General features: G+C 35.1%; 2 protein-coding genes across 3 annotated transcripts; one reads left to right on the top strand and one right to left on the bottom strand.

Annotated features, from left to right (window-relative positions):
* The first annotated feature begins 264 nt into the window (after positions 1-264).
* Positions 265-6410, top strand: LOC133806315 (glutaredoxin-C3). 2 transcript variants are annotated; one of them, XM_062244440.1, is made up of 4 exons: positions 265-494; positions 1223-1296; positions 1387-1485; positions 6111-6410. In XM_062244440.1, exons 1-4 carry the CDS (start codon positions 334-336, stop codon positions 6137-6139), a joined length of 363 nt encoding a protein of 120 aa, XP_062100424.1. In that variant the 5' UTR covers positions 265-333; the 3' UTR covers positions 6140-6410. The 2 variants fall into 2 exon arrangements, with proteins under 2 accessions (XP_062100424.1, XP_062100419.1); XM_062244435.1 differs by lacking the exon at positions 6111-6410 and adding an exon at positions 1614-1906 and having other exon boundaries at positions 268-494.
* Positions 2167-6117, bottom strand: LOC133806309 (protein NETWORKED 2D). Its single transcript, XM_062244430.1, has 2 exons — positions 5938-6117; positions 2167-5216 (listed from the first exon to the last, which is right to left on the bottom strand). The coding sequence occupies exons 1-2, from the start codon at positions 6029-6031 to the stop codon at positions 2350-2352; spliced, it is 2961 nt and encodes a 986-aa protein (XP_062100414.1). The 5' UTR covers positions 6032-6117; the 3' UTR covers positions 2167-2349.
* Positions 6411-25408: the final 18998 nt, after the last annotated feature.

Raw genomic sequence — 25408 nt, 5'->3', positions numbered from 1 at the left:
ATAAAAAAAATAATTTGGAGTAATTTTAAAGTGCCACATTATCTACTTGAAACTCTCCTTTATATATATATATATATATACACACATAGATAGTGGCAAAAAATTTAGCAGCAAAAGCAAGAGGAGATAAAGGACGTTTTATTTTTTAAAATCTATTAAATTTCTTATTTTAAAAATAAATAATTTTTTTAAACGGTTTTTAATATAAAATATTGCAAAAACTAAAATAATATTTTAAAATAAAATAATAGCTGGTAGCCAGTAACAAGAATAACCCGTCCTTTTTATACATAGTTCTCCACAGTCAACAGAACCGGTGAGTTCGGAGCCCAAATGCCTCGTTTTCCGGTGAGTCTCGTTCTGGTGGCAGTGGTGGCTTTGGTGGCCCTCGGAATATCAACGAAGGGAGCCGAAGCCTCCAATTCAGCCTCCGCCTTCGTTCAGAACATCATTTACTCCAATAAGATCGCCATATTTTCCAAGTCTTATTGTCCGTACGACTCTATTTCTCCCTCTCTCTCATTTGAATTTCGAAATTTAGGCGTAGAAGATTTATGATTTCACGTATTTGCAAGAACTAATTATGCGGATAATAATTGATTCTTGCAAATAAATGGAAAACTCAAAGTGGTAAGCATGTCTTGTACTCATAGGGTACCAACTAATTAGGGCTTTAGTAATTTAACTTTTTTCTTTCTGAAAATATCATCGTTTTAGTCTCTCTCTTTTTTTTAATTTTTATTATTATTATTTTTGCACAAGTGAAACACAAAATCAAGAAGCAGTTGAATCTGGTTAAGTAGTGTTAAAGAAGAAGTTAGTTTATGATTATTTTAGCTACTTATTTATTATGCTGCAATTTGCTTTATTAGCTATAGCTAATCAATCTAATGGAAGTAACGGTGCTCTCAGTTTATAGTTTGATTGATAATCACACCATCTTCTCGGCTAAACAAACAAGAAACTAAAATCATGCTCATGGGTTATGACGCCTACTTACCTAGTTGCTAGAGTTTCCTGCCTTGATGTCAGGGCTCAGAAGAGAAAATCTAAAGGATGTAATGATATACATAAGAGTTTGAGACAATCAGAAACAATGACTGTTTGTTCAGAGCTCCGTAACTTGGAATGGCCTGGCTTTGTGTTATTTTCTTTGTTTTGATGGATTTGAGAGTGGAGTCCTTGATATAAATGAACAAGTTGTGGTCTATGTTGTTGCTAGGTATTGCCGGCGTGCCAAGCGCATATTCAGCGAGCTCCATCAACAACCTTTTGTTGTTGAGCTTGATCTCCGAGGTATGTGAATGTCCATCCACTGCTGTTTTGATTACCTACAGATTTTATGAAAAATGTTTTCACTGAGTTAAATTTGGCATGTGTTGGCAGATGATGGAACACAAATTCAGGATGTTCTTCTAGACCTTGTAGGTCGACATACTGTCCCACAAATATTTGTGAATGGCCAGCATGTTGGTGGCTCTGATGGTTAGCTCTCTACCTCTTTGTTTGATTATAACGTTTTTCATTGTCCTCATGTGTCTTTTTTTTCAAAAAAAAAACAAAAAAACAAAAAAACAAAAAATTTATGGGTGTTGCCTTTGTTTGTCATTCAGATCTTAAAAATGCTGTTTTGAATGGTCATTTGCAAAAACTTCTCAGTGCAAGTTGAGATGCTGGTGAAACTGAGAGATTGGGTTTACGTGTGTTTGATGTCAATTAAACCCCCAAAAAATAGAGAATATTTTGATGTTGAAGCGTAATTTAAATCTTATTAACATGTAATGTAAGTACCTTTTTACTGGATTATCCTTCCTTGATGTTTGTCGAAAGCAAATGATGTGTCTACTATAGTCTCTTGTATTGAGTGTTATCAAATGGTTAGTTACTTTCTTATTTAGTTTACAAAGCATCCTTATTATTTTTTTTCAAGTCCGTTATTACTTTTAACAAATTTCTTATATTTTACAAATATGGGCATTTGAAAGAGACGATACATATTTGAAAGAGACAACACATATTTTGGGCGTATATCATAGATTATGTCTTAGAGATGTTATATAGAAATTAATAATTGTGTATAAATTTTAAATTTTAGGATAAACGAATTTCACCAACAATTGATTCTTAGAAATCAATGAGGAAAAATACATCTTAAAAACCGACCTGTTAACTTGATAATTACAAACTCTCATATAACCCGAAAAAAAAAGCAGCACTGTCTCTATCAATCTCCCATCCAATAAAATGTTCTTAAAAAATGAATAAATAAATAAATAATTTTCTCTTAATTTACCCGCCAAAAGAAAATTGAAATAAAAAAGCAAGCACTCTAATAATTAAGAAAGAATTTCAAAATGGAGGTCCTGCTCTCAAACCATGGTACTTCCTATGCATTGCGGGAGTCATACAAGCGAAGATTGAGGCTCTCTGCTTCTTCTGCTTGATTCCAAAGATGAAAGATCTCAATGGAATCCGAGCCCGAGTTGGCGTCTGCCTCAGCTGAGGAGTAGTACTGTTATCATTATCGCTCTGTTTTTTAGATGCAGCCAAGGCAAAGTCTGCCTTCAAAGTGGTCAGCGTCTTCTCCACATCGATCTGCATCGTTGTCACATGGTCCAGCCCCGCCTGCAACTCGTCAGCGACCTTGTTGTTCTCTTGCTTCATGTTCAGAACCTCGCCTTGGAACTTTGCTGCTTGGTAACTTGTGAATTTGAAGAAGTCGTCGTCTGCCTCAGCACTCGCTTTCAGCGCCGATGTTATCTCCTCTTGGATTTCACACAGTGATGAGAATCGTCCCTGGAGTTCCTCCTTCAGCTGAGCGCTCTTCTCTAACCACACGGCGAGTTCGGTCTGGATCTCTCTAAGGTGTTTGTACAATGGGCGAGCATCAGATTTGAGTAGGTTTTGAAGAGTGTTAGTATCATTTGAGTCTTCCTTCATTTTTTTCTCATCCAATTTGGAGATCTCTGATTTTAGATCTTCGATTTCGGTGTCAAATTTCTGGATTTGATGGAAGCAGCTGCTGAATCTGAGCCAGAATTCAAGGTTTTGCTCCAGCAATTCGTCAATCTTTGTCCGGAATTTCTCTTCAGTTGCTGACAATATACAGGTTTGATCAGTTAGGATTGCCTTGATGTTTTCATTTTCCTCCATAGCTGTCAAGGATTTAGGATTTTCCTTAGTGTGGATGAGATCAGCCAATGAGCTAGAGGTTTCAGGGTTTTCCAAATGTTTGAGATTTCTTTCCCTGTTTTCGTCATCCAAAGTCTCTTGTAGAAGTTCCAATTTCAAACGCAACGATCGGATCTCTTCATCTTTCTTCAAATTTTCACCCTTCAGTTCCTTTAAAAGCAGAGATGTTTCAAATTGGCTGTCCAAGGTTTTCTTCTCTATTTCACTTAGCCTCTTCTTGATGTCCTTGTAGTTTCGAAGAGTTGTAGTGTACTCAGTCAAGAGAGTTCTTTCTCTGTTTTCAATTCCATTCAAAAACAGCTTCTGCCAATCTGGTTCATCTTCTCTTGTCTCAATCTGTTCTGCTTTGAGCAGATTATCCGTAGTCTCTGAAGGAGCTTGTTCATCATCTACAGCAAGCAGTTTCTGCTCTCCCTGGGATTGTGAAAAATCTTCTTGCTGATTATCAAAAGTACTAAGAAAGTTGCTGGACTCTTCAGAACTGTCACCCCTTTGTACTATGTTCTGTTGTTCTTTTACCTCCTCTAAAAATCCTAACTCTGCTGGAGATTCCTTCTCCTGCAATGCAACTATAATTTCTGTTTCTTCATCTGATTTTACATTCTGTGGAATTTCACAATCTTCAAAAGGATTCTTTCTCTTTTCCAGACTATCCAACAGTTTTGGCAAATTTTCTACTTCTTCATTGATGAAATCTGATGCATCAATCTCTTCATCTGGCTTCACGCTTTGCAGTTTCCTGGAAAGATGCTCAAGATTACAGTGGGCTTCAGTGAAATTTGTTTGGAGATTGCTGTTCTGGTCTCTAAAACTTTTGTTGAGATCCTGAATTCCATGCAACTTTTCCTCCATCTCCTTAAGCTTGCTGCTCAAATTATTATTTCCATCATGTAGTGTAGCCTTGTCATCTTCCAAAGTTCGAATTTGTACTTGAAGCTCATCAGTTTCGGTTTTTAGTCTCTTTACAAGAGCAGCCTGTGATGAAACTGCAGTTTCTAAGGTGATCACTTTATTTACAAGTTCGTCAATCTTCTCTACCATTTCTGATACTGTCAGAGATTTGTTTGGCATAGCTTCGAACTGTTGCTTGACTTTCTCTTGCAATAACTCCATCTCTTGTCTCTCTTTTGATTTACTGGCCACTGCTTCTTGATATGGGCTATTTGGTGCTTCTGGTGCTGAGTTCTTAAATTCATACTTTCCAAGTTGGCTTTTTTCACTGGTTTGATTGTGGTGAAATTCTCCCTTGAGAGACTCAAACCTCTCCTTAACTCTCTTAACCCTTTGGGATTCAACTATTGCTTCCTCAGCTGATCTCTCCTGTTTCTCCTGCAACTGAGTCAGTGTCTCATGGCATGATTTTAAAGCAGCTGCCGCCATCAGATTTCTAGCCTCACCATCTTCTATGACCATTCCCTCACCAAATTCATCTTGCAAATTGCACACTTTTTCTTGCTTTTCATTGATCTGATTGTCAATTTCCCAGTATTTCGCAAGTCCATTCTCATAAGAACCCTTCACGAACTCTTTCTCAGTTTGCAGGGCTAGAATATCTTTCTGAAGTCGATCGATCTCTTCCAGTGCCTGAGCTTTCTTAAGACCTGATTTAGAAACTGTTGAGGTAGTTGCTGCTTTTTTTGACTTTTTGGGTAGCAACTTTTTTGTAGCTCTTGCTGTTGTAATGATACTTTTTATCTCTTTGAAGGGACCTTTTGGAGCATTGGGAATGTTTTTTGCGACTTCTGGAATCTTTCTCGGAACCCCATTAGCCGCTTCTTCATCTTCTTCATCCATGGCAAACTGCACTTGTTCAGGGAAAACAGTAGCAATTGTGTTGTTGGCATTTTGCAGCTCTGTTGAAATGTGGTCATACCGCTCGGCCAATGCCCGGTAAGCTCTATAGGATTCTTCTACAAAGCTTATCAGCTCCGGTCTCTTTTTGTAGTACATTTCTGCTCTCTTTGCAAAGGAGTCTCCATCCTCTTCAATGAGCTTTAGTACAATTTGCACCTTTTCCTCCATATCTGCAATTACATATTCTATGTAAGTGTTTGTTTGCTTGGAAAATAGAGAACAGAGATAACAAATAGAACTCTACATCTTGAATTTATGAATGGTCAAAACTAGTGCAGACACCTAGAGCTCTGGAAATTTAATTACTTTCAGTTTGTGTAAAATTCTCTTAAACTTGTTCTCCCTTAACTGGAAAGTTTTGAACTTCAAAACTTCTTTTTTAACACGAAACAACAGTAAAGCTCAATGGAGGCCCTATGTTGTCATGCAATGTAGAATGCTAATATATCTAAATTAGATCGTAAGAACAAGATGCAGGGTAGGGGTAGAAACCATTATCATAACTCCTTATGAAAGTTATGCTTAGAAGCAGCCATCAATACTTTTTGTCACAACTTTAAGATTGATCATTTTCCAAATGGGATGGATCATAGACAATATCATTAAATATCGTTAAAAAAAACTGTTTTATCGCAACTTTATATAAATTTAATTATTATTATTGCAAGAAACTGATTTGGTGATGACCTATTCTATCTGTTTGTTCCACCCTATAAGATAATAGCTTTGTGCTAAAGACAACAATCAGATGATCGGCAAACCTAAGAAAATATATATACATATATCTTATTATATCAACTTAAGAAAGTATAAATAAAAAATCACAAACCAAATAATATTATGAGATTTCTAGACAAACCCAACCCATATTTGATGGTAAGTGAAAATTACCTTGGAGGTTTTGCTCTAGCCATTTGGATTGCTTTGTTCTTATGTGGCTTGCCCACCACCATGAATATGCATTGCTTGCAGCTCTCTGCAACATTTTTTTTCTTCTAATTCTTCTTCTCTCTCTATACACCAAAAATATGAAACTTTTTTTTTTCTCTCTCTATCTATTCAAGGAACGGAGACATGGGAATCATCTGGATGAAGTTATGATTAAGAGAAATAAAGGATAGAAAGATTTGTATGAAAGGAAAAAAGAAAAAGAAAAGAAAGAAAGGAAAATGGAAAAAGATATACTTTGAGAGAAAGAACGTGCTCAGCATTGGAATGTGCCACCAACTTTCTAATAATGGGGTTCATGGAGGGGAGCAAACTCCGCCCCAATTCTTTGTCAAAGCCTTATTTTTCTTTAAATCTTTTAAAGCTAAGAGTCCTTTTTCCATAAATATACAACAAATAAATAAATAAATACATAATGTATCAGTCTGGGATATTATAAATAAATATTTATTTATAGGTCAGTAAAGCGAGGAAATCATCCACTACCTTATTTCCACGTGAGTTTTTTCTTTTCCAGGGTGTGTAGAACCTCCTTTCGGCTTTGGAAAACCCCACATTTTCTTTAAACTTAATTTAAAAATACATAAACGATCAAAGATGGTGTAAAATTGGTATAACTGACCTGTCAACGACATTACTTCTTCCTTTTATAACACTTTTGTATTATTTTACTTCTTTTAGAAAGCTTACTACGGACACGTCATTTTAATAAGATTATTAGGGTCTTTTTTTAAAAATAAAAAATACAAAAAAATTGCCCAAACAAAGAATGTGGTAACAGGTATTTCTGTTATATATTTTGGAGAAATTATTGGAAATGACCTAAAATAATGATATCAAGAAGTTAATATTCTAAAAGACTCTTTTACATTGTTTTTTTCTATTATTTTATTTATTTATTTAAGAGCGTGTGACTTTAATATATATATATGTATATTAGTTTTGTTTAATTAGTTTTTATTTTAAAATTATATTGATTTTTTAAGTTTTTTTATGAGTTGTTATATTATTTTTTAAAATGTATATTTATTGTGGTATGGTATATCAATTTTTTATAATATTTAGTTTCTATCTTATTATATAATGGTAGCATATAATTTTGTATCATGGTATATACATTTTAATGGTACTATATAGTTTTGTTAGAATAATATATACATTTTTAGTAATAATTTTGTAAATTTTGTTGGTATATTATTTTTCAACTTAATACATATATTTTGTGTTATGATATACCATTCAACAATCCATAAAAAGTGAAAAAAAAAATCAAAATAACTTTAAAATAAAAACTAATTAAACAAAACTAATATACATATACCATAATATTAAAATATTTAGAATAAAATAGTAATTTGGTAAATGACATATTTGGTAAATGGAGAACAAATACAAAGCCTAAGAAGAAAGTACAAAGAAATTTCATATTGCTCAATATATGGAATTTATCTTTTATGATGTGAAACCCCTTCTACACCAATTACATGAATATCAAATTATTATAAATAAGTTATCTACCCTTAATATTGTATTGCCGGAACAATTACTTGTTGGTGTTATCATAGCCAAGTTGCCTCCATCTTGTAGGGGCTATAGAAAGAAAATCATCCAGAAGAATGAGGAGATTTCTTTGGAGGAAATTCTCAAACACTTGAGGATTGAGGATGAATCTCGTTCTAGGGATAAGAACGTGGAAGAGTCCAATGGAGAGACTTCTAAGGCCAATGTGGTGGCTAAACCTCCCAACAACAACAAATACAAATGAATTGGAAAGCCTAAAGGCAAGAGATACAAACTCTTGGGACCTAAGAGGAATGAAGGTCAATTGAAAAGTTCCAAAAGACTTTGTTTTGTGTGTGGCAAGAATGACCACTTTACAAGGGATTGTAGGTTCAAGATGAGCCACAATAATGAGCCAAAGGTGAATTCAACTGAAGAAGAATTAGTGGCAACACTAAGTAAGATTAATGCCATACATGGAAATGTAAAATGTTGGATTGATTAATTGTGATAATGTTGAGTATGATAAGTGTGAACTATGTATAAAATCTAAAATGGTTAAGAAACATTTTCCTAGTGTTGATAGAAATTCTATCTTGTTAGATTTGATACATAGTGATTTATGTTAACTAAATGACATGTTAACTAGAAGAGAAAGTAGATATTATATTACTTTCATAGATGATTGATCTAGATTCACATATGTTTATTTGCTTAACAAACAAGATGAAGCATTTAATGTGTTTAAAGCTTATAAAGTGGAAGTTGAAAATCAATTAGAAAGGAAAATAAAAGTACTCAAACGTGATAGGGGTGGTGAATATTTTTCAAATGATTTTAATTTTTTTTGCGAAGAGCATGGAATAATACATGAATGCATTGCCTCATATACTTCATAACAAAATGGTGGTATAGCGGAAAAGAAAAATAGTGTTGAGTGCAAAACACTTAACGACTTTCACTTAAGTTGAAGTGAAAACATGAGATTGTATAGTAGACATCTATAATTGACTTTTATGGGTCTAAAGTGATACAATGAGATATCTAAACATTCCCTAAAAGTTTGGAGACATTTTGGGGTTACGCTCGGGGTGTTTTTGCAGAGGCATATGCGTTGCGTTGCCTGTGGGTGGCGATGCAACGCCTAGAAGTGTCTGGGAGACAAAACCCCCAGCAGGCGATGTACCGCAACCTAACAGGAGACACATCACCTCGGAGGTCCATACGGGACCGTACAATTTTACGTGACTTAGCTCCAAATGATGTGTTTAAAGCTTTAATCCTATTGCTTAGACTTGGTGACGATGCCTATACTATATATAAGAGTTATTAGAGTTGTAAAGCCTTGATCACACTTTTCAACTCTCTCTCTAACCTATCACTCTTTCTAGCTGTCAAATAACATTCATTTTCTCCAAGAAACTCATCCAGCATTGCTTGACTTGTATGAGTTTCAATGCTTGTTTAATCCCACTTCTCATTCCACTTTGGTGAAGCTTCAAGCAATAAGGGAATGCTTGGAATAAAGATTTTGTACAACAATGTACTTACTGTGTATAAGCCTTAGATGTTCCCTAAGTTTGAAGATTCAAGTTGCTCAAAATAAAATGGTGTATCTCTCTAAACCCTAACTTTGTAATTGTGTTATTCTATTGTGTTTACGTTGTTATTATTGATGATTAAATATTTCTAAGTTCATCTTATAATCATTTAATCACTTAATTCTTTATTATAAAGATTTTCATTCATACCATGAATATGGTGTTGGGAAAAACTTTTATAGAATCTTTATTTATTTTCATGTAGATTTAATATTAAACAAGTTAATATGAGACAACCTAGAACATGTTTCTAAAATTGAATTCAAAGAGAAATAATGATAAGAATACTTACATTATATGCAGCGGAATGAATGTGTCATTCCTTCAGTTTTTCTAACCCTTGTATCCTTTCTGTCGTAGAGTATTACCAAGAAACTGAACCGATCTTCAATTTTCTTCACATTCTTCCAAAGTATCATTAGAATTACCTAGACTAGAGTGGACAGTTCTCAACACATGAGATAGATACAGAGAGAAGAAGAGAAAAGAACAATAAGGCTTAGAAAATGACTTATGTTTAGAGAGAATCTAAAACATATAAGAAAACCAGTGTCTGTCATCTGATTTCAACTCTCACTTAACATTCATTTTATAGACTCAATTATGTCATTTATTTAATTAAAAATCAATAAAATAATAGCCAATTAACAACCCTAGGTCGAAATTATCATGGGCTTTAGGCCCGTGAAATTTTTCATTTGTTTATAAGTCCATTGGACTTAAAATCAAGGTCTGTATTATTTTTTATTGATTTAATTTATTAAATAATTATTTAATTTCTTTATCAAATTAATTATTTATAATTTGAACCTTGATTTTAACTTATTTATTAATTTACATACCAATTTATCTTAATTAATAAATCTGCCATAATTTCTCTTTTCTTCTCTAAATTACATAACTCTGTGAAATTATCCAAAATTGACATGGTCAACTTTGATAATTAAATCAATTAATTGAGACTATCTAGATAATTTTATCCAAGGTACAGTGAGGACCATGGGCATATGAAATCAAGCTCCTATAAAGTTATCATAAATCTAACAAATAAATTTACTAACTTATTAATTCCTCGTGACTCCACTAAAGACTCGAAATTGCACTCTTGAATTCATAGAAAGCTCTATAACAAATATAGATACGCTATTAATTATTAATTGTTACAACCATAATTGTCACTCAATCCTTTATAGACGGTCTACAATGAGATGGGACTAAAATACCGTTTTACCCCTCATTGTATTTTATCCTTAAAACACTTAGTTCCTTGTAAATGATATTTCAGTAAACTAATATTAATTACTGAAATGAGTTCTCTATCATTTAACCCCTTGAACCAAACTAAAAGGAAACCATCATTTCACTTATTCATCAGAAGCTATAGATGTTCATATCTATGATTAACACTCTCACTCAATTATACTACCGAGTTCCCAAGATGTAAGCATGGACTAGTCCGTAGGGTAAGTTGGTAACGAACAAGTCAAAGAACTCAAATAATACAATCAGTTAGAATACTAACCACTCAGAATTGAGATTGAATTGACTTATGATCAACTATATGATATGACTAGAATAGATAATAACAATATGTTTACTTATCCTATCAACTGTCAATATCAGTCATGTTCGATGTAACAAATACATCCGATCTTATCTTCTTTGCTAATGTTCTGAAAAGAACATAACACTACAATGTGTAAGTAGATCATATCGTAGATTGGCAAGTCAGTGTAAATCCTGTGCACTGACTAATCTTAGGACTAACTTATTTTGAACATATAATCATATTTATATTCCACTGTGATTACGTCACTATAAATACGATTAGCTATATGCTCGGGATTTAATAGAAGTTTATATTAAACAAATAATCATGAAAATAAAACATATGAGCAAAGTGATCGACCAAGTCAAAAAATGATTTCTATTATTTTATTGATAATAAATGAGATTACAAAGAAATTGAGTTTTAATTAGGGCATAAAACCCCAACATATGGTTATTTTATTAACATCTAGGGTTTCTCATATTATTCATTGTTGATTTAGAAAGTGTAAATCAATAAATTCCCAACAAATAGAACATTTCTTGAAATGATTAATGTTATGCTATTACATTCAAAATTAAGTTTTAATTTGTGGGGTGAAGCCTTGTTATCTGCATGCCATATTTTGAATCATATTCCTATGAAGAAAAATAATATATCTCCAAATGAGTTATTGAAAGGAAATAAACTAAATATTGGTTATCTTAAAGTGTGGCGATGTTTTGCTTATTGCAAGAGCACAAACCCTAAAAGGAGCAAGTTGGGTCCAAGGGCTATAAAATGTGCATTTGTGGGCTATGCCTCAAATTGAAAAGCTTATAGATTGTACCACTTGGAGTCTAATGTGATAATTGAATCAAGAGAGGTTGAGTTCTATGAGAACATGTCATGTGATGACAACAAATCAAAAGAGCCTATTCAAATTAGAGAGACTCAAGAGGAGACTCCTAAAATAGTTGATGAGCAAAATTTATTGCCTAGAAGAAGTCAAAGGCTTAAAGACTAGGGATCAAGTGAAAAATGCTCTCAAGTAGAGACACTATATCTAGTAGAAGGAAATAATGAAAAAGTTACATGGAAATATCCAATAGTACTTCAAATAGAAGATGATTCTAGAACTTTCAATGGAGCTATGTCCTTAAGAAACTCCGCTTTTTGAAAGGATGCAATAAATGATGAAATAGATATAATTATGTCTAACCAAACTTGAGAATTGGTTGACCTTCCACAAGGGTCTAAACCAATTGGGTGCAAATGGGTATTTAGAAGAAAATATCATATCGATGGCACCATACAAACTTTTAAGGCTAGATTAGTAGTCAATGGATTCAAACAAAATGAGAGAATATATTACTTTGACACTTATGCACCGGTAGCAATGACAACTCCTATTAGATTGTTATTTGGCTTATTGTCAATGTATAACATTTATGTTCACCAAATGAATGTCAAAACGACGTTCCTAAATGGACATCTTGAGGAGGAGGTCTATATGATGTTGAGATTGGTTAAATATGATGGTTAAGTTGTTTACACAATTGTTAGGAACAAGTTTCCTAATACGCAGCGAAATTGTGTGATGGGTTGTGTAACGCCCTACTACCCAGTGACCATTCGTTGTGCATTTTAAATGGTGCTAGACTCGCTCGTCAAGTCATTTGGGCATAATCGTGTAACTAAATGTGATTAACGGTTTAGGGTTAAAAAAATTGGTCAAAGATACAACGTTTCACTAAAACGTTTACTGTATACATTGGGATCTCAAAAATATATTTTAAAGGCTAACTACAATAAAAGATTTACAACTAGCCGACCTAAGCGGCAAAATAGGGTTTAACTCTAGTTCCTCTTTAAACCATCGGCCGTGGTGGTCGAGTAGCCGCATATGTACACATCGTCACCTAAGATCTCCAACTCAAGGATGATCCAACTTTCTTTTGCCTTTACCTGCACCACATAGCACCCGTGAGCCGAAGCTTAGTAAGAAAACTCAATATGCTCATGAACAGAAAATAACATGTCACTGAATCATAATAAGCATGCGTAGCAATAATAGCCCTATTCATGCATGCAGAAAAGTCCAAATAAATGATTATGGGCCCTACCCCCTGTGTAGATGACTATCAAGTCAATTTGCGAATAGATGGCTAATGTGTCCATCTTTGAATAGGTGACTAATGAGTCACATACTTGGGCTCTGCACCCTAATATGATAAGTGACTAATGAGTCACGCACTTGGGATCCGCACCCTAATTAGATAAGTGACAAATGAGTCACACACTTGGGCTCCGCAACCTAATCAGATAAGTGACAAATGAGTCACGCACTTGGGCTCTGCACCCTAAGCCATGTGACGTTATAGTCACCTGAGACTTTTGGCCCTGGCTCTAAGTAACTAGCCTTTAGTTTAGACAAACTCTTTTAGTTTTCATCAAACTTGGGGTCAGTCAAGCATTTAATGCTTATGTTATTTAGATCTAATTATTTCGGCTCTGTGTTCAATACGCTTATGCCGCTCTTGACTCATAGGTTAATTCCATACGACTCGTGCCGTTTCTGACCAATGAGTCAGTACCACTCACAAATAAGCAATGCACCTAGGCATATATCATATGTCAAATATCCAAATATAAGGCATTCAACATGCTTACTCAACATTCACTAGCATAATTATGATCATGCACATTTACATAGACTCAAGCTCTGATCAATCTCATATTCAACATTCAAACCATGCCCTAATCACATGTATCTTATGCATCACATGCATCACATATTGGGTGCAATTTTCTTACCTTTGGTCTAAGCACAGTTTACCAATAAACGATCCTCAAACACAATCCTGTTTCTAAGCCCCCTAGCGATAACCTAGTTACAACCATAATATAACATACCGTAAAAAACAAGTAAATAAATACTTTCAAACCAAGTCCTAGCCTCCGTGACATCGAATCCTACCAAACCGGGTAGTAAGATCGATCCCGAGCCTTTAGGTTTAAGTTCCCATGACTAAAAACCAATTTTGGTCATTTTTACCCTTTTAGGCCGCGGCCCCAAAAATCCAAGCCGCGACCTGATAAAGAACAGGGGCTAAACCCCTTAGCCCCTCTCTGTCTGCGTCGTGGGCTGCGGCCTGACAAAAAGGGGCAGCAGCCCAAAGTGCCCCCAACAGCCGAAAACCTCATTTTTTTCAAGCCTAGGCCGCGACACACAATAAAAGGGTCGCAGTCCAACCACGAACACAGCCCAAAAACTCTGATTTTCCCATTTCAAATCCTTCCAAAAACCTATCCAAACATACCAAAATCTCATAAACAAAGTTCCCAATCATATCAATGGCCCAAAACCATCAAAACCCAAGTTTCAATTCATCCAAAAACTCCTCAAAACGAAAAATCCAATTTCAAAACTTAAGAAATTCTAGGAAACGGAAACTCAAAAATTCAAAGCTTAAATTACCTCTAATTATGTCGTTTTTCGCTAAATCCTCCGGCTAATAAGCTTATAATCTTTCCTAGATTTGCTATGCCTTGATCCTTGCTTGAATCCGAGTCCTAAAACTCGAGTTTCCTTCGAAAATGCGAACGGGTGTCGAAAATGGAACGGGAGGGAGAGATAACGTTCTGAACGTTCTTTTATAACTCTGACAGGTTACTTCAAGCTTAAGTAACCTCAAGCAAATCCTAATGCTCGGGGTCCCGAAAACACCCATGGGGTAAAATAATCAAAATTTCAAGAATTTCCCCCTGATCTCACTAACTCCCAATCTATCACCAAATATTTATTCCCATTACCCAATATCCCGGTAATGTGCTAAATACCCCTTGACTCACTCCGATTCAAGTATGGATCCCGTTGTGACTTTCCCACTAGCTTGCTTCATAGGATCGTCTCGTGCTGAATAACCTAAGCATAACCAAATAATAATGAAGCACTACACACATACCATGTATATGCCAAATATACCAAAAACGGGCCAAATTATGAAAATTATCCAATTAAATAGAAATGGGCACACATGCATATTTAATACACCTAAACATGCATATCAAGTCATATTATAATATAATTCACATTATCACATAATGATACACATAAATATCATATAATCACATAATTCCATAATTTGCCATCCTAGCCCCCTAATCAAGGCCCTAAGCTTTATTATGAATTTGGGTCGTTACAGGTTGGCTCCGTGTACAACAAAATTTTTGTAACATATTTAAACTACTTTTAAATATGCGGATCCATTAATATACATACATTAATCATAAACAAGAAAAGAATAAAGAACATACATCTTGATGCCTATCAAGTGTCCTTGCTATCTTTTCGTAAAATAAACGATCTTCCTATCCAAGCTACTCCTAACTATTCACACCAAGATCTTCCACATCGTTCTCTACACCTCAAGAAGTGTGTGGACACTTAGAGAATAAATGATGGTATATTTATGATTCAACTTGATGTACTCAACACATGAGATCAAGAGAATAAGCCTGAGATTGGTTCTGTATCTTTTCAGGGAGAGATGGAAAGTATCGTTCTTTTCTTAGAGCGAATAATTGAGTATTAAGTATATTAGTTATTTTCTTATAAGTCTAAGTTATATAGAAAATATTTAAATTTAAAAAATAAATATGTAACCAATTACAATTTATCTTTTAATTAATTAATTATCTTATTAATGAAAATATAAAAACTATCTTTTTGAATTTTTCATTAATTAATTAATTAAATAAATAAAAGTGAAAAATTCATTCCCTGATTTTTATAGCTGCACGCCACACAGTCCAGGGACTGTGTGTGTGTGCAGTACCCTATAAAATAGGAGAATGTGATTTTTCCACAATTCTTTAATTTATTTATTCAAACTACCTTATCAGATCGAATCCAACAACTTGATAATTAATTCAAATTTGAATCTATTATATTTTTAACTAATTATCACATATAATTAATTATTTGAATAAATATTAATCTTTTTAAATTCAAATCCAATTTGAACTTGTCAGATTATTATCTCCCACTCAAATAAAGATATTTAATTAATTCTACTAACTAATTAAAACAAATTTTAATTTCGAAAATTTAATATTCATTTTATTATAATTTCGAAAACTATAATAAATTAATTATTTATACAATTTTGAAAATTATACAATAATTAATTATTAATTAATTTTGATAATTAAAACTAGTTTGTAATTAATTAATTAATCACTATTATTATATAATTGCATATTTGGCCTGAAGAACAAGATTCTTCTTAAATGTCTTTTTACCATTTTACATTTTATATCAACTCTTGCCTTGAATAATGTTGATACAGTCGCTGGGGGACCTATGGACCTATAATTCCAAGCTCCAATAAATTTGTGATTATTAATTAAACTCTTTAATTAAATAATCTTAATTTATTAATCTCATGATTACTCCACTATAAATATGAGATTGCACTCTTGTAATTATAGACATTTCATTTACGGAGTACTTTATAACAATAAATCGTCCATTGATATAAACATTATATACAAATTAACCCTCTAATAATGGTTCATAATTATCTAGGAATAAAATTACTATTTCACCATTTTAATTATATCTTGTTTCCTTAAGTATGTAACAACCCAAATTTACTAATAAGGCTTAAGGGCCTTGATTAGTGTGCCAGGAGGGCATAATTGGATTATATGTGATTTAATAATTTAAAAGCATGTTATATGACTATTTGAATATTTGTGATGCATGACTAAGTGTATTAATATGCATGTAGGCCCTGATTAGGTTAGAAGGGCATAATCGTAATTTTGGCCAGTTGAGGACATAATTGCATATATTTGTGATAAATTGATAAGACCACATTATTATGTGGATATATTTGTAATCTGTGACTCGAGACGATCCTAGTGAGCGGTTTAGCGAAAAAGTCACGACGAGGATTTATACCCGGTTCGGGGCGAGCCTGGGGGATTTCTGGGAATTTAGAGAATATATTGGGGTCAGTTTTGACATTAAGGAATAAAATTGGTGATTAGTTAGGTGTCGGGAAGTAAGTGGTAAATATTAGAGACACTCGAGGAATTAGCGGGAATTGGGTGAAATGACCAAAATACCCCTTGGTGGATTAAAAGGCTTAGGATTTATGGGAGGGTATTGTGGTCATTTGGTTTATAAGAGATATGTATTAATAAGTTTTATACTTTAGTGGAATGTGTAGAAAGGGTTGAAATTCTGAAGAAAGAAAGGAAAAGAAAGAAAAGAAGGAAAATGAGAAATAGAAAGTCTATCTTTCTCTCTCTCGGTTTAGGCTTTCCTCCATCAGTTCTTGAGGTCTTTTGGGGTAGAAACTCAGGGAGAGTCAGAGTAGAAGCTTGATGTTAAGGTCCTTGGTCTGGCCTGGAGAATTAGCAAGGATTTAGCAAGGGCAATCCATTCATTTGAGGTAAGGTTCAGGGTAGTATTCAGTTCCTAGTATTGATGTTGAGCTGGTTTTCCTAAGCAAAATTCTGTGGGAATTCTAGGGAGTTGAGGCTGAAGATTTGAGGAGGAGAAGGCTAAGCAAGAGTGGGACACAACCTAGGATAAGCTCATCCATTAGAGGTAAGGAACTCAAGCTTAAGCTTTGTGATTTCTGTGGTTTTATTGAGTTTCTGAGTTTTGGGTCCAGCCATGGTGAATTCTATGTTTAGGGATGCATGTGATTGGGTTATGTGTGTTTGGGATGCTTGGGATGAGTGGAGAATGTTGGTAGGCTTGTTTTTGTGTTTGGTTGAGGTTTGGAAGAGTTTTGGTAAGGTTTGGCTCGGGGAAAATCGAAGGAGGAAAAATGTAGGAGTTGTTGTGCTATGACTAGCGCTACATCGCTAGTCACTGGGCGTTGTAGCGCTAGACCATGTTGTCTGGGACATTTTTAAGTTCTGTGTGTAGGACTGTAGTGCCCCCCAAAGAGCGCTGTAGCGCTACCTTGTTTCCAGAAAAGGGTTTTTGGGTTATTTTCAAGGGTTTTTTCCCAGGGGTTCGGGGTTTGATTCCACCACCCCATTTGGTGGAATTAGGGCTTCCCGAGGGCTCGGGATTGGTCCCGAGGCTAGGTTTTGAACTTGAGGTTTGGTGATGATTCTGATCTATGGTTGTGACTAGGTGCGCGCTAGGGCTCAAGAGGGATCGTGCTTGAGGATCAATTGAACGAAGCTAGCAAATCTAATGGTAAGAAAACTGCACCCGATTATGTGTTTGTGAAGGGACTAAGTGCTCCCGTTAACTGTATAGTGTCATAGATGGTATTATGCCATGAGACATGTGATAAACGACCTAAGGGTGCCGTAAATTATATTTGTGCACAGGGCACGACTCGGCCACTGGTAGCCGAGGACAGCTTAATATTCACTGAGCTCAGTTTAAGCGGGCCGGAGTCAGTGGGATAAACAGAGGGTGCGGCCTAAGGGCGTTAACCCTGGTCATCATGTGTGGATTGATTATTGATATGGATTGATATACTTGGTATGCTGAATACTTGATTAACATGAATGCTTAAACTGTTGAGTACATGCTTATGCAGTATGAGATATATGATTGTCTGTTGATTGATTGTGCTTTGTTTTCTTGCTGGGCCTTGACTCACGGGTGCTACGTGGTGAAAGTAAAGGCAAAGGCAGGTTGGACCAATCTTGAGATGGAGAGCTGCGGGGTTGAATGTACATAGCCAGTTGTTCGGCCGCCACGGCCGAGGAGTGGAACAGGACGAAAAATGTTTAACCATCTGTTTTGCCTTAGAGTGGCTAATCATTGTATCTAGATCCTGAATCTTTTGTAAACAGTCTTTAACTTATTACTTTTGGGATCCCATGTAAATAGAAAATGTTTATTTATAAGAAATGCAGCTTTTGAGACCAAAATCTTTTAACCCTAGTTCGACTATAGTTTCAGTAACACGTTTGGAATTAAATGACTTGATTAGCAAGTCTTGCACCTTTATAAACACACAGTGTAACGGTCTTGGCTATCCAGGGCGTTACAAAGTACCATCAACTTTACTAATGAAGGTTAATTCATAACAAAATTATGAATTTGAGCTCAATAATCTTTCAGTCCTAAAAGTCAACTCTTAAGAGAACCATTATTCAATCTCTTACGAGAAGGTATAGATTCCTTATCTGTATACTATGTTCTCAGCCATTTACATTAATGAGTTCCCAAAACAAAAGTTTCTAGCTTGATCATTCTGGAAAATCCTAACGAGTGAATCAAAGAACTCATATAACATAAATAAGTGTTCATAGTAACTTCAGGAATAAGATCTATTTGTATATGATCATCAGTTAATATATTTAATTAATACTTCAAAATAGTATTTAACTAAGTATTAATAAACATATCTGGTCTAGTTCTATATATTCTCTAATATATAAAGAACCTCCACCAAAGTGTCCTACTACACTAGTAATCCAGATGTAGATCACATGTATTCATAATGCTAGCGAACCGTACTTGCAGTAATTAATCTAAAGATTCCATAACTTTATTTTACTGCGAACTATTCAAGTTCATTTATCTCAATCACAATCCTCCCGTACCAATACGTGGTTGAGATCACATATATAAACTTAGGAATTTTTCTGATATTTACTTAATCTTATCACAGAATAATATAGTCCATAAAATATATGCATACGAAATTCAATTGATTTATTTATTTCTTAAAAACAATGTCTTATGCTTTCAGGGCACAATTCCTAACAACAATGTGGTACAAAACACTTAACGATTTTCACTTAAGTTGAAGTGAAAATATGAGATTTTGTAGTAGGCATCTATAATTGAGGAGTTTAAGGTCACTTTTAAGAAGTTAGATATGCTTATATGGCGTTGCATCACCACATTGTAGGAAATGCATCGCCTAAAGCGAAGTACGAGACAAAACACTGTAGGTGATGCATCGCCTGCAAGGAGGCGACACATCGCCTGTCTTGTTCGTACAATTATGTGTTTTAGCTCCAAAATGATGTGTTCAAAAGCTCTAATCCTATTGGTTATACTTAATGATGATGACTTTACTATAAATAAGATTTATTAGAGTTGTAAAACACTGATAACACTTTACAACTCTTTCTATAACCTCTTTTTCTATAGCTCTCAAAGATCATAAGTTTTCTCCAAGAAACTCATCAATAATTGCTTGACTTGTGTGAGTTTAAAGGCTTGTTCAATCCCAAATCTCATTTTATTTCTTCAAGCAACAATGGGAAGTCTTGGAATAGAGATTTTGGACAACGATACTCCTTGTGTTTAAGCATTTAGATGTTCCCTAGGTTTGAAGATTCAATTGCTCAAATCAAAGGTCGCAATTCTCTAAACTTTAATTTTCAATTGTGTTTGTATTGTTAGTAATAGTGATTAAATGTTTATAAATTCATGTTATAATCATTTAATCACTTAATTTTTAATTTTCAAGATTTGCATTCAAACTTTGAATATCATTATTTGACTATCTAGATTTGCATTCATATTTTGAATATGATTCTTGACTAACATCTAGGATTTGTAATTTCAAATTATTTCTATTATTCATTATTGATTATGAAAGTGTAAAGCCATAAATTCCCAACATATGGAACAACCTGAGGGTTTTGTTATTCAAAGAAATGAACATAAAGTGTGTAGACTTGTCAAATCATTATATGGTTTGAAGCAAGCTAAAAAACAATGACATGAGAATTTTGATAAAGTCATTGTTTCAAATGAGTTTAGACACAACAATGCAGACAAATCCATATATGCTAAGACTTTTGATGACTATGTCTTACTCGTGTGTCTTTATATAGATGATATGTTGATTTTGAGTAATGACATGAGATGAATAATAGAATGAAGGAGGCTTTTATCTTCTAACTTCAAGATGAAGTACCTTGGAGAGGTCGATGCCATTCTGGGTATCAAAGTTAGAAGAAATAGTGAGGGTTTTGTATTAAGTCAAACCCATTATGTCGAGAAAATGCTTGACAAATTTAGTCATCTTTAAATAAAATAAGCAAATACACCATTCGATTCAAACATGAAGCTTGAAAAGAATGAAGGAAGAGCGGTGGCTCAATAAAAATATGCAAGTGCAATAGGGAGCCTAATGTATGTCGCTCATTGTACTAGAGCGGACAGTGGATATGTGGTTAGTAAACGTAGGTTTACTAGCAATCCGAGTATCAAGCATTGAAAGGATATTGAAAGGATTCTATGATACCTTAAGTGTACCAAAGAATATAGCCTTCACTACTCAAATTTTCCTTGGATAATTGAAGGATATTCCGATGCTTGTTGGATATCGGGAGTGGGAGACAATCTCTCCACCACCAGTTGGGTGTTTACTCTTGGAGGAGGTGCTATCTCTTAGGGTTCCAAGAAAAACTTGTATATCACACTCGACCATGGAAGCAGAGTTTATAGCTCTAGCGACAACTGACAAAGAGGTTGAGTGGCTTAGGGATGTCATGCTGGATATCCCTTTTACTGCAAACATGGTATCAACAATCTTGATACATTGTGATAGTCAAGCTACTCTTGCTATAACATATAATAGTGTGTACAATGGTAAGTATAGACATATAAGTCCAAGACATGAATATTTGAGACAATTGCTTCAAGATGGAATCATATATATCTCATATGTTAAGACTAGTGAAAACTTAGAAAATCAATTTACAAAACCTCTTGTGAGAAGGTTAGTAAGTTCCACTTCAAGAGGGATGAGACTAAAACTCCTAGAATAAAATTTTCACTAAGGACGGCAACCCAAATCCAACCTTGTTAAGTTAAGGAAAATAGTTCAATGGGGATGAACAAGTCATTGATAAAAGGATAGTTTCAACACTAAAACAATTGTGAGTTCCATCCAAGATGTTTAGTGTTGGTTGTTATCGAAGTGAGGGTTAAACCTAGGGTTATTAATGAAGTTCAGTTGAGTGCAACAAAAATCTATAAAGGTAGCAAAGATGTTGTAAGAACTTCACTTATGTGAACTTAGAGGTGGTGTTGCCTCTCATGAGAGTTGGAGTTTCTCATCGTAAAGTTCATGAAAGGATGAGCGCATGACCATATTAGTGCTAAGCGAGAAAAGTGGGAAAATAAATGATGATGTGAGGTGTGTGAGATATCACTGGTTTATCATTAGGAATACTTGGTTCAAGCTTTTAAGCAACCAATGATTTTGTAACGCCCTAATTACTCAAGGCATCACGTGTGTAAATTTAAGTAACAAGAATTAAGTTTAAATTTTATTGAAAACAAAACATGACTTCCCTACGCTGAAATAAGAACAGATTCCAGAATCCTTAGTAAAAATAAAATCATTCAACTAGAACCATTACATGTTTCATATGTTTTAAAAACAACTCATAACACTTAAACGTAATATATTTTATAAAGTTATAAAGTGCGTCAGAAAAACGTGAGACCTTAATCCCTAAGGTCAAAGTATCCTAAACATGTACTCCCCGCCACCGTAGCTCTCCAACTCATTGTTGAACACACTTTTCTTTGCCTTTACCTACATACAGAGTACCCGTGAGCCAAGCTCAACAAGAAGAGTTGTGTAGGACACAACCCCCACTCCCTAAAACCAAAACACAACAATATGCATAACATGATAACAATAACACAAGCATGATTCGTAGACCAAATTAACAATCATGTTTACAATATAATGTCAACATATCATAAACATAACCATAAACACATCATATCGCCCTTGCAACGGCCCACTGCCCTTGCCACAACCCACTGCCCTTCTAACAACCCCTTGAATTTTACCACATGCCAAGTTACAAGAATACATATTCCTTTAATCTTTCCACACATGTTATATTCATCATAACATACTCATAACATGATTTACAAAACAATTATAACACATATTTACCCTACACACAGGTGTCCACTTTTCGATAACTCTACAAAATATAGTTATTCTATCACATTTTGTAATGCCCCAAAATCCCTAATGCGGTTTAATGGTTGGATTAGTAGGCCGGGAGGGCCATAACTGATTTATTATGCCATTAAACTATTATATGCATGTTTATGTGAATTATATTATAATATGATGTTAAATGCATGCATGTAGGTCCACATTTCATCACAGGGGCATTTTGGTAATTTGGCACGTTGAGGGCGTAATTGTGTATTTTTATGCATGTTGATGAACTATTGTTGAGGCCACATCATAATGTGGATTTGTTCAAGCCATTCGGCATGAGATGATCTTTGAGTAACAAGTTAGCGGTTTGGTCATAACAGGTTTAAGTTCGGGGCTTGGGGTGAGTCTTGGGGTGATTTGATGACTAGAGCATTACCGGGAATTAAAGGGTAATGGGATACGATCTTATTAGTATTTGAGAATAGCAGGGATTGGAGGGAGTTAATTATGATTAACGAGATAGGTGGAAATGGACGGTTTTGCCCTTAGGGGTTGTTAAGAAGTGATTTAAGCATGGAGGGTATTTTGGTCATTTGACCTAGGCTATATAAAGGCTGAAGGCTGTAGAAACAGAACAAAAAACAGAGCCTTGTTACCTTCCTCACGATCATCAACTTTCTCTTATCCTTCCTTTGAATTTTGAAGCAAGTTTGGGGATTCAAGCTTGGAGATTGAAGCCTGAGGTCTTAGACTAGTGTTCAGCCATTGAAGAGGATTCAACCTAAGCTTAAGGTAAGGTTCTAGTTCCATTTTATAGTGTCTTGCTCTATTTTTGTGCTGGTTTTAAGGTTTGGAGTTTTGATCATTGAATGGGGAATTTAATGAAGTTTTGATTGGTGTAAGGCTTAGGTTTTGATGCTTTTATGGTAGATAAGTTGTGGTAATAGTTGGTGGCTTTGCTTTGTCATATTGGGAGAGATTTTATGGGGTGTTGAAATGAGTTCAAAGGGGAAAAACAGGGGTTTTTGGCTTAGTTTTAGGTGGGGCCGCGGCTCTATTCTTGAGCTTTGCGGCCCAAGCTCATTGAAGAGGAAGGGAGAAGCTGCTGGGCTATTGGGCCGCGACATGGAGAAGGAGGGCCGCGACCCGTGTTAGGGAAATGAAAGGGGGCCGCTTCTGGTTGAGGAGGCGGGCCACAGCATGGTGAGGGAGGGCCGCGACCCTTAGTGGCATTTTGGCCAAAAGTGGGTTTTTATCTTGGGGATTCAAACCTTAGGCCTTGGGATCGTTCCTACTATCCGGTTTAGTAGGATTCGATGTCCCGGAGGCTAGGTTTTGGTCCAGGAACCATTGTTATTCATTTTATTGATGGAATCCCGTAATTGGTTATAACCAGGTGACTGTCAATGGACTAAAAGGTTGATCGTTCTCAAGGGTTGTTCTTTTATTAATTCTCTCTCGAACCAGAGGTAAGAAAACTGCACCCCATATGTGACATGCATGGTTATTCTTGAGGTATGGTATGTAAATGGGGTGAGTCTACCCCGTCCCGCTTCCACCCCGCCCCATTTGCCCCATTTAACTTTATTTTTTTAGAAACATTAAATTATAATTTTAGAATTTTCCCTAAGTCTAAATATTATTTTTTATTGTAATATTTATATTTTACACTTCGTATCAACTACACCATCAAATATTATATTTTGTTTTTTTATTTTAAAATTTACAAAATAAATACAAGAATAAGGATGAATTATATAAAATATATTTTTCAATATTTATAATTCTTTCTAGTCTATATAGAATTAAGGATATTCTAAACCACATATAAAATGTCAATTTTACGTACTATGTATATAAGTAGCATGAGATAATTGGGTTAGAGTATAGAAAAAAAAAATTCGGGGTCTGCCCTGTTTTTACCGGGGCAAAGATGCCCCGTCGGGTCGGGGCCCCGCCCCGCCTCATCGCCCCATTTTTCCATGCCTACTTGAGGCATGTTGAATGTATAAATGTGGACATTGATTGCATGTCGAATGCTTAGAAAATCTTGCTCACTTGTGCATGGCACTGACTAAATAGTCAGAATTGGCAATGGGGTCAGTATTAACTGTGAAGTTGTGACTCATTAGTCAAGTTTAGCAGTAGTACTGAGCACTAGTCACCTGGTATTGACTAATAAGTCAAGAATGGTCTTAGCGTGTTTAACGCAAGCCGACAAAGATTAGATGACTCAAATGAGCATTAATGCCGGATCGACCTCAAGTTCGATGAAAACTAAAAGCACTTATCTAGCCTAAGGCTAGTCACTTAGAGCCAGGGCCAGAGAGCCCCAGTGACTGTTTAGTCACATGGCTATGGGTCTTGAGCCCGAGTGACTTACCTAGCAGTCACTCATTTGATTGGAGCCAGGGCCAGAAGGTCCAAGTGACTGAATTGTCACATGGCTATGGGTGTCGAGCCTCGTAGTGACTTGCTCGTCAGTCACTCATTATGGTTTAACAGAACCTCAAGTTATAAATCACTCATCTGATTAGAGCTATAAGCTCCATCATGGTTAATGGAACCACAAAGTGATACTCACTCATCTGTTCAGGGCTATAAGCTCTGGATGATTATCATGATCATCATTTGATATTATATACATGCATTATTGAGTTTTCTTGCTGGGCTTTGGCTTATGGGTGCTATGTGGTGCAGGTAAAGGGAAATAAAAGCTCACCCAGCCTTGAGTAGAGAGCTTAGGTGGTGATGTGTACATATGCGGCCGCTTGACCACCACGGCCAAGGAATTTTTCGGAGGAACTAGGGGGTTTACCCTATTTTTTTTTGCCGCTTAGGTCGGCGGGTTGTAA

The sequence above is a fragment of the Humulus lupulus genome, chromosome 1, assembly GCF_963169125.1.
Source record: "Humulus lupulus chromosome 1, drHumLupu1.1, whole genome shotgun sequence".
NCBI classification, from domain to species: Eukaryota; Viridiplantae; Streptophyta; class Magnoliopsida; order Rosales; family Cannabaceae; genus Humulus; species Humulus lupulus.
The sequence above is the reverse complement of the archived record's forward strand: the minus strand, read 5'-3'. Positions and strand labels throughout refer to the sequence as shown.